The following is a 16,862-nucleotide window of genomic DNA, read 5'->3' on the forward strand; positions in this document are numbered from 1 at the left end:
TTGCCATTTTAATAGGGTTGGGGGCAGCATTTATAAATGCTTCAAAAAAAAGAATACATTACCTAACAAATTTGGGAAACTGAGAATGTTACACTTTGGACTGTTATAATATACAGTAACCTGTAGTCTGAAGAATTGATGCCTTTGAACTGTGGTGCTGGAGAAGACTCTTGAGAGTCCCCTGGACTGCTAGGAGGTCAAACCAGTCAATCTTAAAGGAAATCAACCATGATTGCTCATTGGAAGGATCGATAATGAAGCTCAAGCTCAGATACTTTGGTCACCTAATGCGAAGAGAGGACTCTTTGGAAAAGACCCTGATGCTGGGAAAGATTGAAGGCAAAAGGAGAAGAGGACGGCAGAGGATGAGATGGTTAGATAGCATCACTGAAGCAATGAGCATGAAACTGAGCAAACTCAGGGAGGCAGTGAAGGACCGGAAGGCCTGGCGCAGTATGGTTCATGGGGTCACGGAGAGTCGGACACGACTTAACGACTAAACAACAACAACAACAACCTGTAGTCTACTGGTAATGAAGTGCAGTAGCAGTAGGCACTTGTGAATGATGGCCTATCTCAATAAGCAGCATGAAGCCAAAGAAGTCCAGAGCTGGAATCTACTATGGGAATATTTCTCGTTGAGCCCGTTTGTCATGTTGGATGCCAGGTACCATAAATCTAAGCTGTGTAGCGTGAGCAAATAAGCCTTCTGAAACAACTGGTGAGAGATGCTAAATCAGTCCAAAAATGCAATATAAAACCAAGAGTCTTTTGGAAAAGGAGCCTCAGTGTGTTCTTTCTTATAACACAAACTCCTGATAACATTCAGTGAAATGCTAGGATTATAACAAACAAGCAATTTGTGTCATGGAAGGCAAAAACCTGTGAAATGCATTAGAGTGAGCAAGACTGCTGGATGTTTGATTGCTATTACCCATGGGTTATTTTCATATATATCCTGATATCCTCCAAATCACTCTAGTGCAAGGCCTTGGAAGACAGATCACATACCCCAATGTACATTTTGACCAAAATCAGTTAAGAGATCATAAATCTTTTTCCACTGGGTATTTTTCTTGAGTTAGTCTGGCTACTTACATACTTACTTTATTTATTTAAGCAATTTATATAGTTGCCCATCTCACACGTCACCAAATGGAAGAGGGAGGAGAGAAGAGAAGCCCGGTTTGCATAGGAACAGCATGTGCTAATTTATATCTGCAGGAACAGCATGTGTTAATTACAATAATACGGTATATAGGAATACAACATATTTCTCCCTATCACGGAAAGCAACGACCAGGTAAATTGTCCATTGCTGAGACTTCCATTAGATAATTTTTGATGATGAGCAACTTCTAAGCTTCTTCTCATGGTTCTTGATGTGGCACTTTTCAGGTAGAGTCTGTCTTCTGACACCTTTTTGGCCTGTCTTCCATAAAGCAAGACAATGTGTTACATAAATCTGTAATAAATACTTGAGCTCGGTTAAGTGCTGATCGTTCTAGTTTCCTTAAAGCTCTCTACAGATGGAAACCATGGTTCTTGACAGCATGCTCCATCTACCTGCATCATCAGTATGATTCCAGTTGTCTTGCACTGCCAAAGTGTGTGGGCTACAACTGATCAGGTGGGGGAGGAAACAGCTGAATTATGCCTAACTGCATGAGTTGATTTAAATTACTGTAGGACAGATTTCTTATGCTTTGGAGGCTGCATATTGCCTCCCAGGACCCTTCTAGAATGTTGAAATGTTCATAGCTGCTTTAGGGGTTCTGGGTTTTATGGATGGTTTAAAGACCAAAATTGATGCTATTTGCTTTGTAACGGATACACATCTTAAAACTCCTCCCACCCCCAGCAAAAAAATTTGGCCCAGGCCATTCAATGTCATGGTATTACTGACTGTGCTCCTGCAACCACCAGGGGCAAAAAACAACAACAATAAAATGGGGGTGCAGCCTGAAAAAAGCTGACCATTTAAAAGTTTGCATCTGATTCCAAAGATGCTAGATCTCACATGCTTATGTCACCCAAAGAAATATGCCTATATATTCAAGTTGTGTCCTGACTTGGAAACCTGGACACTGCCACCTTGACTTCAAACATGTGGACAGAGCCCACGTTTTGCAGTTGCCCACCATGGCCCATTAATAGCTGCACTTCTTAGGGACCTCTTAGCTATTCTGAAGTCTTCCTTATATCCACTGACATACAATCAGCCTTTGGCCTCTGGTATTCAGAAATGTGTACATAGGGTGATGGTTGTGCTGGTGATTGAGTTAGAATTATAAATGACCCTTTCTCGCTGATATCCTTCAATAGTCACACAAGTATCTCAGAGATCAATGTTTTTATAGAATTATGTTATTATGTTATTTTGAAGGTGGTATAAACACTAGTCCTGATGCTTTGCTGCAGGTTTGCAGATGTCCAAGTGTCAAAAGGATTGTCAGCTAAATTTTTAAACATAACTCTTCCTAGCTGGAACTCTCCTGCTCCTGACTTTTATAGGTTGTTTGTGTGTGTGTGTGTGTAGACATTATGTATTATTTTGTGCATGAAATAGGGATCTCTAAACTCTGGATTTTTTTTGTCTCCTCTTTCAGCTCCCTGCTTTTAGATGAAAGCCATTTGGATCAGTGTCACAAGCACATTGCTAATCTGAATTTGTGTATTAAAATTTGCAGGTGTCTGTACAAAAACAGTCTTACTGCAAGGTCATGGCTGGACCAAGCTTTTTACACAATAGTAGATGAATAGGGTTTTTTTAAAACCTTTTTTTTAAAAACTAGGCATTTTGTTTTCAACAAGTACTGATTCAGTAAATTGTCAGTCTTGTAAATGCAGTACAGTCACAACATAGGGCTCTTAGCTCTCTCGTTTCCTATTGTTATTAAATGGCCAAAAAGTTTGGAAGAACTAAGTGCTGGATTAGATGATGTAAGAAATGCTTGATAACATTTCACATATCTTGAAAAAGAAATAAAAAAAAGAATGAGCAAATTTTGAGGGAAGGCTTGACCAGGATTATGATTGTAGCACATACATGTTTTTATGATTATAGTAAACTGCCTCAAAAGCTTTCTTTTAAATAAAAGTCAAGATGGAATTGCATTTGGAAATAAAACAATGACCACCACTCTATTTTATTACAACTAAAAAGCTCCATAGCTTTGCCCTGAAATCTTTGCAAAGTGTTTGTTCCTATGAATTGACACTAGTATATGACTACAGGTAGTCCTTACTTACTAACCACAATAGGGATCAGCAACTCTGTCGCTAAGCAGTGCAGTTGTTAAGTGTGATGTCACGTGACAGCGACTTGTGGCCTCCTGCTGACTTTGCTTGTTGGAAGCTGGCTGTGAAGGTTTCAAATGGCAGTTACGTGACTACAGGATGCTGTGATGGCTGCAACTTTGAGGAGTAGTCGTAAGTCTCGTTTTTTACTGTCATCTTAACTTTGAATGATCGGTAAGCGAGGACTACCTGTATTGCTTTTCTTTAGAATGGCTGTTGATAAAACATCCACAGGTGGAAAGGTCATTGAATTCATCAGAAATGAGGTATCAGAGGTCATAAAGTGGCACAATTATTGATTTTGGTATCATCAATTCACTGTCAAAGGGATTGTGGCATAGAGTAGTTTTTATGTAGATATATTTGGCTGATGTATTCACACACAAATATTAGTCATTGTTGCCAATGTCATGTACATTTAGCCATGAAATGTTGCCTTTCTAAGCATAAGTCTATAAAAACTATAGCGGATCCAAGTTTTGGTACTGCAGTTTCACTTGATTTCCTAACAATTGTTTCAACACAGGTTGGAATGGACCATCACATATGTAAAAAAGGCAATGTACCTATTTGGGATAATTCTGGCATTTCAGCTGAAATTATGTACAATCTTATGCATTTGTTAAGGTTGTTTTATAACCCTGAAATACATTCATCTCAAGCTGACACAGAGAAGTATGTTTATTATTTCTCTCCTACCAAGACTTTACTTTTTACTTTTATTTTTCCCAAAGAGTCTTAATTTTATATTGCATTTTTGGATTAATTTAGCATCTCTCACCAGTTACTTCAGATATCTGGAAGAACATTACATGCTGTATACAAAGTTCTGGATTGTCCTACATAAGAACAAAGAAAAGTATGAAGAGATCCTACCCTGCAGGAGTCTTTAGTGAAGTTGCAGAAAAGTCCACAGTTGGGGCTTTTCCAAAATTAACAGTTTAGTTAACAGGGACAGGACAAACAACTGATATCACTTTTCAATGAAGTTATATCTGTTTTGAAATTATAAGCTAATTATCTTCTACTTTTAATGATTGACACAGCTGAAGGTATATGTGTATAAATTTCAGTATCCATAATAAGAAATGTATGCATATAATAACTTTACCATTCAATTCAATATCATACTCTCCTTCTAATCAGTGGGGAAGTTGGGTCACACAAGAGCATTATATATACTTCAAGTATATACTATATATTCCATGTTTTGGACTAGAGCTTAGTCTTATCATTTCTGAGTTTTTATATGAATAGGACATACAAACATTTTGTAAACTAATATATAAGAATGTCAGCTGTATATTGCAGAAGAAAGACCAAAAATCAGCTATCAGTTTTTCTGATAAATTATTATGACTGTTATTTACTCAGTATGATATTTGTCACAACCAGGTCCTATTGATTTGATACAATTCCATTATACAGTTCCTGTTTTGTTATATCCTCGAGCAGGCAGGATATAAAATAAGTAAAAGAATAAATAGCAGTGTGTGAAGAAAGGGATCTCTAATTCTACTTATATGCAAACAGCTTCTAAATTTTAGGAACTATTTATGTTACAACATGCTTTGAAATAAATTCTCTGCATGCCAAGAATTTTTTTGTAAAGCAGCTGGCACTTTAAACAATTAGTATTAAGCTGTGAAAATGTCAAGCACCCAAATTTAGCTTTCCCTTTAGGGGTGCTCATTTGGTTCATATCACAGATCCAGTTGGATGCTAGACACATATTGGTCATAAGCAGTTGCTAAAATGTCCCTCGCTTCTCAGATGTCTTACAGCCTTTATGAAATCACATTCCACAAGTGCAAATAATTCTTCTGACTTCCCTAAGAACTGATGGTCACTTGACTGCAAGTGTATTTAGATGAGGATGCTTGGCATCCTGCCTGGACCATCATGATATTTTCTCAGGAATATTAAAAAAGAAATAGATGTTTTTCCTAACTACTCAGATTGTCTCTTCAAGTTTCAGCATCCTCTTTTAATAGATTGAGCTTGATCACATACATTGGTGTCTGCCCCTTAGAAAGCTTCTGAAGGGAGTTCTCTTCATTTAGCTTCTGTACATTCATGTAAATAGATATAATGGTACCTCCAGCAAAAAGAAGTCATCTTCATCAGTAGTAAACTCCTTGGCCAATATTTTTGATCCTAATGCTTTATAGAATCAGCATGTCTCATGAAGAGGGACTTTCCCCTACACTCTCTTTATCAAGCACAAATTTCTGCGCTCCTGAAAACAGATGTGTGTTGGACTTGAAGGTGGTTTCCTTGGATCAGAAAATATATGCATTGCTGACATGCAAGACAATGTTCTGCAGAAGTTAGATTGTGTTTCACAGGAAATCTGTTCTACAGAAGGGAATATTGAACTCTTGAAAGCAAATGGAAGGAGCTGTGGCAAAAGACCACCTGCTGTCACATCAGAAAAGTTAATGAGCTCTGATACAAAGCTATTATGTACGGACATTAACAAGAAGCTCTCTGAAATGACCAAGAATGCTGAACAACATAAGCAAAGTTTAGAAGGCGTTGAACAAGTGATCCTGGAGGTTCAGCAACTTGTTGGTTCTTTAGGAGAGGAAATAAATACACTTACTGATCTAATGTGCAGGAAAGAAGCTCCTTATAAACTCCTCAGAGTTGGTGGCAATTTGAAAAAAGATAAGTCAGAAAGTCGTTTCAGAATGCAGATGTTCTCAGACAAAAAGGAAACATTGTTCAGTAAATGGAATGAAAAGGTAAGTCCAAGGTTACCCTGCTGCTAGGAGCCTATTGTATTTACTCCTTTGTATCTAGTGAACATTGCTTTCTTGCTAACTATAGGAAATAACTGACTTTACAATTTAAAAGTGCATAAAATTAGAAGCAGAGTTAATAGTACAAACAGGCTATTAATGGCACATGCATCTAAATATCCAGTTAACAGTTTGTTCATTCTAGAAACCATAATTAAAGAAGAAATCCTTTTCCCATTGTCTTTGGTGACAAAACTCTTCTAAAATTCAGTGTAGTGTAATTAGTCAACCAAACATTACTTCTCAAGCTTTTGGAGCATTGTATCTTTTGGAGCATCTGTATAGAACTTTACTCTAAACTGGAAATAGTATAAATGATCTCACTCCAGGTTTTATGCCAGATTATTAAAACATACAAGCAAATAAAAGACAGTGGTAACATTTAAAAATGAAATAATTGAGCCATTATGTAATATTTTATTAAATGCTTATAATCAACAAAACTGTCAGTTTTAATCAACAAAACTGTCAATTTCCTTTTCCAGTTCCTTGTTGTATTTTCAATTTGTTTATAAGTTATATAGTTTGCAAAAAAAAAAAAAATGACACTCTGTACTAATAACAATATATTTTTATTAGACCTAAACATTGGGTTGATTCAGATGCACTACTAAACCATAGTCTAGTTTATCTATAGATAATTGTGATAAAAATTAATCTACAGAAACCTTGAGTTTGAACCTTTGGAGCCACCTTGTACAGATCAAAAGCTTCATCATAATTTAGATTAATTATAATTTGACACATGTCCAAATGCAGAGCTAAATCTGACACAAAGCTATACTAGTTAATCTCAGATGGAAGCTGAATCCTTTGACCTTTTATTTGCAAACTTATTGGGCAACTAGAGGAAAAAGGAATATGTGAACCTAATGTTTGAACTGCTTATCCTTATCACACTAAACAATGGTAGAGTTTTATTTGTGAATCAGGCCATGAGCCAGTGGTGGATGTATTTCTCTACACACATCCAAACTATTATTTTCCAGGTTGTACAAAGACCTAGAAACTTTCACATGATATGAGATTAAAAATGAAGCAAAATGAGTGAACTTTGAAGAAGTGTCCATCAGTAACTTCCAGAACTCCCCAAAAAACCAGATCCCCCATGTTTAGAATGTAGACCGTCCCCACTTTTAACTAACTGTAGCATAAATATGCTCTTGCAATATCTATGTTCTGATATTGTTTTCATCTTGTCTCCATCATATAAGTTATTTAAAATGAGAATTTAACTATAAGCTATTCAATGGAGTCAAATGACCTCAGGGTGATTTAAATATTTATTTGTTTAGAAAATGTATATAGCCGTCCATCTTCAATCCATAACTCTGGGCAGCAAACAGTAGATGCAAAAACAACATAAAAGCCCTCAACCCATCAAAAGAATACAGTCCAAGGTAAAACGAGAAAGAATTTATGCATTTACAATTGCCTGTTGCTCAAACCAGTTGTTCTTTTGCCTCAGGCAGCAAAATATCTTGGGCATTGAGAACCTTGTATGAGTTATAGTTAGTATAGTATACAACTATACTAACCTGCAAAAGATTCCTCTAGTACTTGGGTCAAACTACAGCACCTTCTCTTTCTTGTACTTTTCCTCCAAGGTATATGAGTAAATCTCAGATTTCTAATGAGACAGCCTTAGGACACTATTAGCGGTTCCTGCATTGAAGTAGTATTTCCTAGATATGTGCAAATTCTACCTTTCTGGGAATGGAGTCTTGCATTTTATTTTGCTCCCGGTCAATGCCAATCCAGGTATTTCAGGGTGTACTGAAACACAGAGTTTTCTACAAGTTAAACTTCCAAAGCAGAAGAGGCTTGTAGTGTTTTAGACATGGTCCAGACCCCAAATAGGCCTCATAAGCCTAGAACACCACAAAACACTGCCAGTTTGGAGGAGTAATTTCTGGGAAAGTTGAATGGTTAGCTCAACATATCTGGAGGAGAGTTAGAACAAATTATTCAGAACATTTCATTTCTGGAATGGTAGGTTTTACACATAGCTAGTATTTTCCCCTTATACCAACATTATCCAACTACAACCTCTAAAAGTGGAAATCTATTAACACCTCTTCACCTGTTGCCTTGAAGGCCATTTAAAACAAAGAGCTGTTGTAGGTGTGATTAAAGGCATGCTTGGGAGTGTTGGAGATGTGAGTGTGCTTATTTTCTAATCACTAGCTGGCCTCTACTACAGCCATTTATTTGTCCTCTCCATTAGCTTTTTGTTTCCCAAGGTTTTGTTTCTCATACCAGTCTCTCTCTCTCTCTCACACACACAGAGAGTCTTATTTCTGACACCAACTTCTGTCCTGCCTTCCAGCTAGCTAGACAAATAGAAAGCTACATCCTCTATTTTACTGAGGGGGAGGGAAAAGGAATTTGAATCATACCCACCCCCACCATTCAGTGACCTATTTGCATATACTTCTCCTGGTACAGGAAACCACCCATTTCAAGTGGAGTCCCTGAGAGGAGAAAGTAGGAATCCTAGTCTTTCTAACTTTTCTGAGAAGACTGTTGGGCAGCTGCAGTGAAGCACAGGGTGCTATGGATAGAAATTGAATGTGCATCATATGATGCAGTCTGAGGATCTGTGTAAGAAGGCTGTTCTCTGCATTTCTTGCAATTCTTTGAACGGACATACAGATCCAAAGATATATCCCCCCTCCATACTTTTTCAAAAGTATTTCAACTTATTTTTGCATGGCTAAGTATGATTGAGGCCTTTGGGTTTACCTTGTTCCTTTCCTTTGGAATCATTACGAGACCAAGATCAGCTAAGTTAACAGGTGATGTTTATATGAAGCTTACCAAATTATGCATTTAGTTTATGGACATTCTGTTCTTCCATATAAATGTATTTATCTTTTCATAGTGTCAGTCTAGTTTTCTTTAGATCAACAGCTGGTGGGGCCAGCCAGCAGAATTTAGCTATGCTCTCCCCAGCCTGATTTAGCTTTTCTCTGCCCTGTACCACTCTTAGTCAGAGCCATTTATATATAATCGTTTTTGACCCAATGGTTTATGCTTGTGGTAGAAAGCACAGATACTGTAGAATATAATATTTAAAAATCATGACATGGATTTCTCTAGATAAATATCAGCTTTCTTTTTGAGTAAGACATTAAGAACTTTAATGCATATGCTTTCAAAAACATTTACGTTACTTCTTACTTCCAAAAAAGTAACAAAGTAACAATGTACTAATACCACATCTTGAAGCAGTGAATTTGAGGCAAAATAAGCTTCTATCTTTGCAGATGTGGAAGACTCACATCCACTGCCAGTTCTCCTGGCCCCTTTGTTGCCAAGATTGGCAAATATCAAGCACAAAATGTCCTCTTAAATTATGAAGATGCAAGCAAGGATAATACAATTATGATTTGGATGTTGTTGAGAGGACTGAGCAATTGTTTATGATAGTTTTCCAGAGAAACCAGGATGCTTTCTATCTCTGCAGAACCAGGCCCAAAGCTGTGGCAGAAGAGATAACAAAGTGCTAATGGTTCAAAGTGTAAGTTGACCAGCCCAGGCAGTCCTCCTAAATTTGAGTAGCACTTAAAGCTCAGATGAACTTTTTTTTTGCAGGGTTGGAGCAACATTTCATCTGTCCCAACATCTAGATAGATTTTAGGAATATTGAACACTGAACTAGCACTGTTGTTGGGCATTACAGTCTATGCTGAATTCCCCACTGGAAAATTCAAGGTTTTCAGTTTTCTTCAGCTGCGGTGGATTATTTCAGTGCTTTCCAGTCACTAGCTGTAGGCCAATGCTCTTCATGCTATGGCTTGCCATTCTAAGTCACTTCCAAGGAACCAGACTGATTCATTTCTAGTTCATTTCCAAATGTGCAAAAGTGTAAGAGAGCACAAGATAAATTATTTCTCTAAATGGTTGGTCCAACATTGTACTATGAAATGGAATGGGATATTCTAGGGTTGGTCCTAGTTGCGTCCTTCTGGTTTTCTGGTATGAAAACTTGTGCAGAACTTCTTTCAAATTATATAAATCTTACTGCAGGATTATCCTCATCTTTTATGATACTGGCCATATTGGTTAGGATGGAGGGGAGTTGGAGTTAGGGTTAGGGTTAGGGAAATAAAAGATCACTGTTTGTTGACTTCTTTGGGGAAGAGTGCTACCAACTACTTATCCAAGCATTAAGTTTCATAAGTTTCAATTTATTGGTCTTCATCCACTCTGCTATTGTATCTAGATACTGGTTCCAAATACCCACTGCTTCTGTTTTCTGGAAATAAAAGATAGAGTGATGTATATTATCAATATGTTAAAAAAAAAAAAAAACCATTCCTATCAGCATGGAGGATAGACTATTACAGCATTGCTGTTGGGTAATTTTTCTTATTGTTTGATTTGTTGTTTTGGATATTATTGCATTTGTTCTGGCATGTTATTGTTAATCACTCTGGTTGTCCATATAAAAGGAAAAGGTCTGTTCGAACATGAAACACAATTAAAGCTTAATGTAGGCAATAAAAATGCATTTTAATAGAATCCAGGGCCAATTTAGCTATTCTCAAAAAGGAAAAAAAAAATCATTGGCTCTGTCCAATAAACCACAGCTGGATTTACTAAACATGCATCTGTATAATGTTAAGCAAAACCAGGTTATAATTCAGCTCTTAAATAAGAAGTGAAAGTTTCTCCCTGTAATGCTTCCCAGCTGGGCTTGTCTGCTTCTTTTGCAGAGACTGTCTGTCAAGCTAAGGCCTGGTATTTACTATTGTTCAGAGTACAATTGGCAATTAGAATCTCATCATCCACTCCACAGGGAGGAAAAAACAGTGGTTTCCCAATGGAACTACTGAACATTTGGAGACATGCTCCAAACTGGATTGCAGTTAGAGACCTGTCTCATTTCAATAGTACTTATATTTTTGTGCTTACAGGATATTCAGAGGGACTGCTCAGTGATTCAAAACAAACAAAAAGACCCTTGAAACCTTTAAACAAAAAGACAAAACATGGACACAGTTTTTAAAGCAGAATTAAAGCTAATTTGGGTGAGGTTTAGATGTTGGTAGGATTGCATCTTCTACTGGATGTGTTGAGGCTGGAGGAAAACTTATGGACTTGTTCTTTCATTTCTTTTTTTCATAGTCAGTGCTCCATGTAGAAGTGATTGTACAACATTTTTCAATATTGATACTTTCAATAGCCTAACACTTCTTTGATTTTTTCTAGATCATTCATCACCCCCTGGGATTCCAGAGTGGTACACAATAAACATGCAATTTAAAGACAAAAATAATGCAAGACAATAAAATAGCTCAACAATTTCTGTTTAAAGTATCAGGGCAAATAAAGGATTGCTTTAACACTCTATCAAAATAATTACAGTGTCAGTTGCACTTGGTCTAATACTACAAATGTTCTCTCCAGGACCCTTGAACCTTAATTGAAGGTCTAAAGTGAGGGTGGGGGATGTAGAGAGTTAGGGAGATGACCTCTACTGCACCTAATCACAACTAAGTTGCTTTGGGAACAGAGGGTAAGATTTCTGCTGCACATACAGCTATGATCTCCAACAACTTCTTGTGATCACTCCCCACTCTCCAGAATTTGCTTCTTGAGGTGGCTAACTCATTCTGCCAAATGGCAGGCTCTTACTGCAATCAAACATAGTGTATTGTAGTGGAGAGCCAATGTGTATGTAATGTTATACTAGGACTGGGGAAACCTAGGTTCAAGTCTCCATTTAACCATGGCCCTCAATAGATAACTGTGGGCCAGTCACTCCCTGTAAGCCCAACCTATCTCACAAGGTTATTATGGTGATAAAATGAGGTGAGACTCTCTACTTTCTCATCGACATTGCCTTAGACTCCCAGATGGGAACTAAATTCAGTGAATGAAAAAACCATGCATATGTGTATACCCCAGCTGTCCATGCCATGGCAATTTCAACAATGATGGTGCATTGATTCTGAATTCAGAAATGAGCATTGACTGTGTAAGAGATGAAAGGACTAAATGTGTTTAGTCTTATCCAAGCACAATACTTGCACAATATCCAAACACAATATTGTGCTTATCTAAGCACAATGCATGCAATCTGGGATACTTTTACAATGCCTTTTGCTGCTTTTTGCTTACTTTGTGGTATGGTGCTGCAATGTCCCTCAGAATAATAGTTACGAGGCTGATTTTGTTTACATAATGTTAATACATATCAGACAATCAGGAATATTCTATAAGCCTCTTAAAAGGCCCTATTAAATCTTGTGACTCCATCATCATCCTTAATGGATAGTTCCCCTGAGCTTCTATCAATATAAATGACAGCAAATTTGAGGACTACCAAACACAGAAGAATAAATGGGGAAGTACCAGAAAGAGGAATGTTGGAACTGAGCAACTCTTACACTATTCATATCTTAAGATAATGAGGCTTTAGTGTAATTGCATGTGGCTTGGTGACTAAGAAGACATGTTTGTTTCATAAAAGTACTTGTATATCAACAACCATGGTGTCAGATTGGTTGAGAATTATATGTTCAACAGCCTGAAATCATTACTCAGATCAAATAACCATACTGGTTAATATGGTTAGTAGTTATGGTTATTCATGTAGTTATTAATGGAATGGATATGAAAGCTGGATATCTGATTCCAGTAAGTCTCTGAGGGCATTTTGAGGTAGATCTCTCATTGCAGATAATATAGTTGTTGCAAATACACATATACATACTCCAGTAAATGCAGCTCAGCCAAAGTCATAGAACAGTTCATTTTAGTGCTTGATTCAATCTGATGGGATGATAAAGGACAAAAACCCAAGTAACCTTCATGAAAACATTCATTGTAGAGCTTCTGGCAGAGGGAAGAAAATCAAAGGGTTTCAGTAGGTGGATTTTTTTTAAAAAAAGAAGGAAGTTGAATATTATAACATTGCCAGATTAGACTTGGTGCATAAAGAGGTGATTCAAATAGCTCTTTAAAAAAGAAGTCAGGTGTTCATAAAATCCCCCGGTTAATTTTGGACTGAATCTCCAATTGCTACTAAAGGTATGATAATTTATGCCTAAAGCTGCCTTCATGTCTAACTCCTGCCTTTTCCAGCACATATTTCTTTAAGTAATCGTGTCCAACCATCAGGTCAGGCTATGGTAGATGGGAAAGAAAATGGCATGAAAGTTAAAGGTAGCTTTTCTGTTTTGGCTGCTTTGAGAACACTTTGCCCTCACATGAATTCAGGCAAATATTATGCTCTAGAAGGAACAGCCAAAGGCCTTACAAAAAGAAGACCCTGTTCAGCATGGCACAACACTGGTTCCCCTTTGAAGGCAACCTGCTTCACAGTTGCCAGATCTGGATACCTGAGAGAAAGTGGTAATTGAAAGCAAATATTTTGTACAGCAGCCTCTCCCAGATTTGGATCTCCACAAATGTCCTCTTCTCTGGTCACTGGGCATGCTAGCTGTGGAAGATGGGAGCTCTAAGAGAATGTGTGCTCTAGTCTGAAGGATCCAGGGATGGGGTTTAGAGTGAAGGGTAGTACTCAGAAAAAGCAATGTGGATTTCAGTAGAAAAGCAGCTCTTGCTGATAGAAAACCAAGTCTCAGAAAAAAAAGAATTCTAGCTTAGCTTTTTCCTTGATACATCAGTTCTATGGAAAATGGGATGGACACACACACACTTCAGAGTCATACAAAATAGCATAGGTTTGTTAGCTGGTAGTAAGGTATAACCCTAAATTGCCTATTCAAACAGTAAAACATAAATCTTGGGTCTATAATTTGAAATAAGCCATTCCATTTTTTTTCCTGATGAACATGCTCCTCTGTAAAACTCATTACATGTAAAATGCTATTTAAAATTATTAGCTTCTAAAGCAGAATGGTTTCACTGTTCTTGTCTCTGAAAAGATGGCAAAAAGGAGTTTGAATGAATATCCCTTGAGAAGGAATTCTACAGCCATTACAGCAAAGAACGCCCTGCTTCTCACAGAGTTGTACAATGGTATTTTGAGCCTCCATGATTTATCTTACTGCTTGGCCACTGTGGAGGAGATGTTGTGGGAGGGGAAAATAATTGGGACACAAACTGTTTAGACACCTCTTGAAAGTCACCTTTCTTATCTCTTTTCAGATCAAAATTATTTTTTAAATTTATATTAGGGAAACACTCATGATGCCTCTTTGACAGATTCATTTACTACATGAATGCCTAGATTCAATTATGGAAATTCTTTTTAAGAAGTTGTAGATTTAAATAGCTCTTTGACATAATTATGCTCATTCTGCATTTGTGATCCCTTTTGTAGTGGGAAATCACTGATTAACATCTTTGCAAGTAATATTTCCATGTGTTGTGCTGTGGGGTTTCAGTGGGGAAGATGCCATGATAATTATATAAAGCTCAGTCTTAGCTAGACTTACTTGGAAGTGGGTCTTCCCCTATTCCCTACCAGCATTCCTAGGGATGCTACAACCTGAAACATTTGTAACTTGGATTTATGCATGTTTACTGAGGATAGTTTTTTAATTTTAATTTTCTATTCATGCTGAAATGTGGACTTATAATTAGTTTTATTAGTGCTATTTTAATATCTGTGCCTAGTGTATTTTTTAATTGATTGTGCAGTTGGTTTTCAGATTAATTTCAGACAAATTTTAGTATTTATTTCTTTATTTTGTACATTTGTTCATATTAAACTTGTCAATTGTTTATCTACTATCTCAATCCTCAGGGACTCTTAAATAAATAAAATGCTGTAAAGTTCAAGGAGAGGGTTTCAGTTATAGTGGTTTCCTTTTCCTTTTTTAATCTTTTGTGCATTTTCACACAAAACGTTGAAGATACCATTTATATCTTGCATTCTTTATTATTTTAGCTCCAGTCAGCAATTTTAGCTTAAAATACTTAGTTATTTAATATTTATCAGCCATAATTATAGCCAGTGTACCTGAAATAACAAAATAGTGGGAGGACAAATGATAGATGATTAGCTCAGAAGTATCTGGCCAACTATTTTTGAAAATGGAACGCTCATACGAAAGATCTGTCTGGGATTAATCCAGGCGTGATCTATCCCTTCCCCCATTAGTTAATAGTGTACTTTTCTGGGAGCAATATATTCATAAAAGCGTCCTCTAGATGTCACTGAAGCACTGGAGACTACAGAAAAAATAGTCCCCAACAAGTTATACTATAAATTCACTGATAACCACCATCACCATTTTGCCAGTTTTTTTAAAGCCTGTTGTTGCTTTCAAATGTCAGTTAAAGTTAGAAGCTACCTATTAGTTTCAAATCACCTTCTTTCTTTAAATGTTAACAAATTCTGGGTGAAAACATTTTTTAGATTAGTCCTGCTTTGCTTTTAAGTAATGGGAATGTTAATTTGCTTCAGAGAACTCTGAGAATCTCTTATATTTTAGATGTTAAATTATTATAGGCTGTTACCCTAAAACTCTGGAAGAAAGATCAACTTTAGATCCTAATGTCCCCTATCAAGTGCCAGGTCAAAAGGGACAATAGAAAAAGAAGGAAAGTTATTCTATTTGACTGTATCAGTGAAAATACCCAGCCAGATGGATGATTTTGAAGAATTAAACAGGATCAGATCTGATGAGGACTTGTATCAAAGTCCCCCCCCAAATTCTAGGGCTGTAGACTAGACTGGAAACTCAGAAAGACTTCCCCAAATCACTTTTGTATAGTTGCCAGGAAACATGGACATGGAAAAGTCTGTGACATCAACAGGAGTTGAATTTGACCCAAAGGAGACTTAACTGCTAATACAGACTTATGACCATTTGTTCCGCGACCTAAGTTACTGAAAAAAGTGACTTACAACCGGTGCTTAAAGTTACGGCTGTTGCAGCACCCCCATGGTCATGTGATCAAAATTCGGGTGCTTGGCAGCCTGCCCATGCTTATGACTGCAGGGCCTCTTCAACTCTCTCCACCTGCCTATCTCCCCCCCATCTATGCCCTTTCCCCCCCCGCCACCCTGAGCTCCGCCTCCCCAGCTGACATTTGCCATCTTCTTGCTCCCGCTGCTGACGAGGTGTGCCTAGCCTGGCTGTTGGGCTGGGCTGGGCTTTGACTGTGAAGAAAAAAGAAACAGCCAAAAGCAGCCTCAGACCTCCAACATGCCAAAAAGCCCCTTTACAAAAAGCTCCTGGAGTGCAGTGCACCAAAACGTGCCTTTGTGCCACACTCCTGGGTGGGGCTGGGCTGGGCTTTTGGCTTTTATTTCCCACAGCTCAAAGCAAAAGCCCAGCCCCGCCCTGCTCAGGAGTGTGGTGCAAAGGGCAGCAAGGTTCAGCTGGGGCAGCAGAGCACAGGGTGGCAGGGCTCTCGGAGTTCAGGGTGACAAGGGTGGCTGCGGCGGGGACTGGGCTGGGGTGGCTATGGCTTCCTGGGGTGTGGCAAGGCAGGGTGCAGGGTGGCCAGAAGGGCAGAGATGAGGAGGAGATAGGCGGGTCAGGGGAGTTGGAGGCAGTCCCTTATCTTACTGAGGCTTGGGGCTGGGAGGGACCAAGACCGGAATGGCTTGGATTGGCGTGGGTACTCACTTAACAACCTGCGATTTTTGGTTAACGATGGCAGCCAGGATTCTCAGGATTATGGTTACTAAGCAATGCGGTCATGTGACTTCTTGCTTTATGACCCCATCGCTTAGCAACAGAAATTCTGGTCCCACTTGTGGTCATAAGTCGAGGACTACCTGTAGTGATTAAAGTATATGCCATTTCCCCAGTAGCAATGTACAGT

At 38.0% G+C, this 16,862-nt stretch overlaps 1 protein-coding gene across 1 annotated transcript in view; it reads left to right on the forward strand.

The window, feature by feature from the left end:
- The first annotated feature begins 566 nt into the window (after window positions 1-566).
- The window catches only part of MYLK4 (myosin light chain kinase family member 4), a 52,535-nt gene continuing 36,239 nt past the window's right edge, over window positions 567-16,862 (forward strand). The window contains 4 exon segments of the mRNA XM_025168016.2: window positions 567-667; window positions 5,387-5,476; window positions 5,478-5,605; window positions 5,608-6,047. Coding sequence (XP_025023784.1) covers window positions 567-667; window positions 5,387-5,476; window positions 5,478-5,605; window positions 5,608-6,047 — 759 coding nt within the window.

The sequence above is a fragment of the Python bivittatus genome, unplaced genomic scaffold (genome assembly GCF_059951505.1).
Source record: "Python bivittatus isolate LINGU-HERP-01145 unplaced genomic scaffold, Pbiv_v1 ctg000840_np1212, whole genome shotgun sequence".
Classification (NCBI taxonomy): Eukaryota; Metazoa; Chordata; class Lepidosauria; order Squamata; family Pythonidae; genus Python; species Python bivittatus.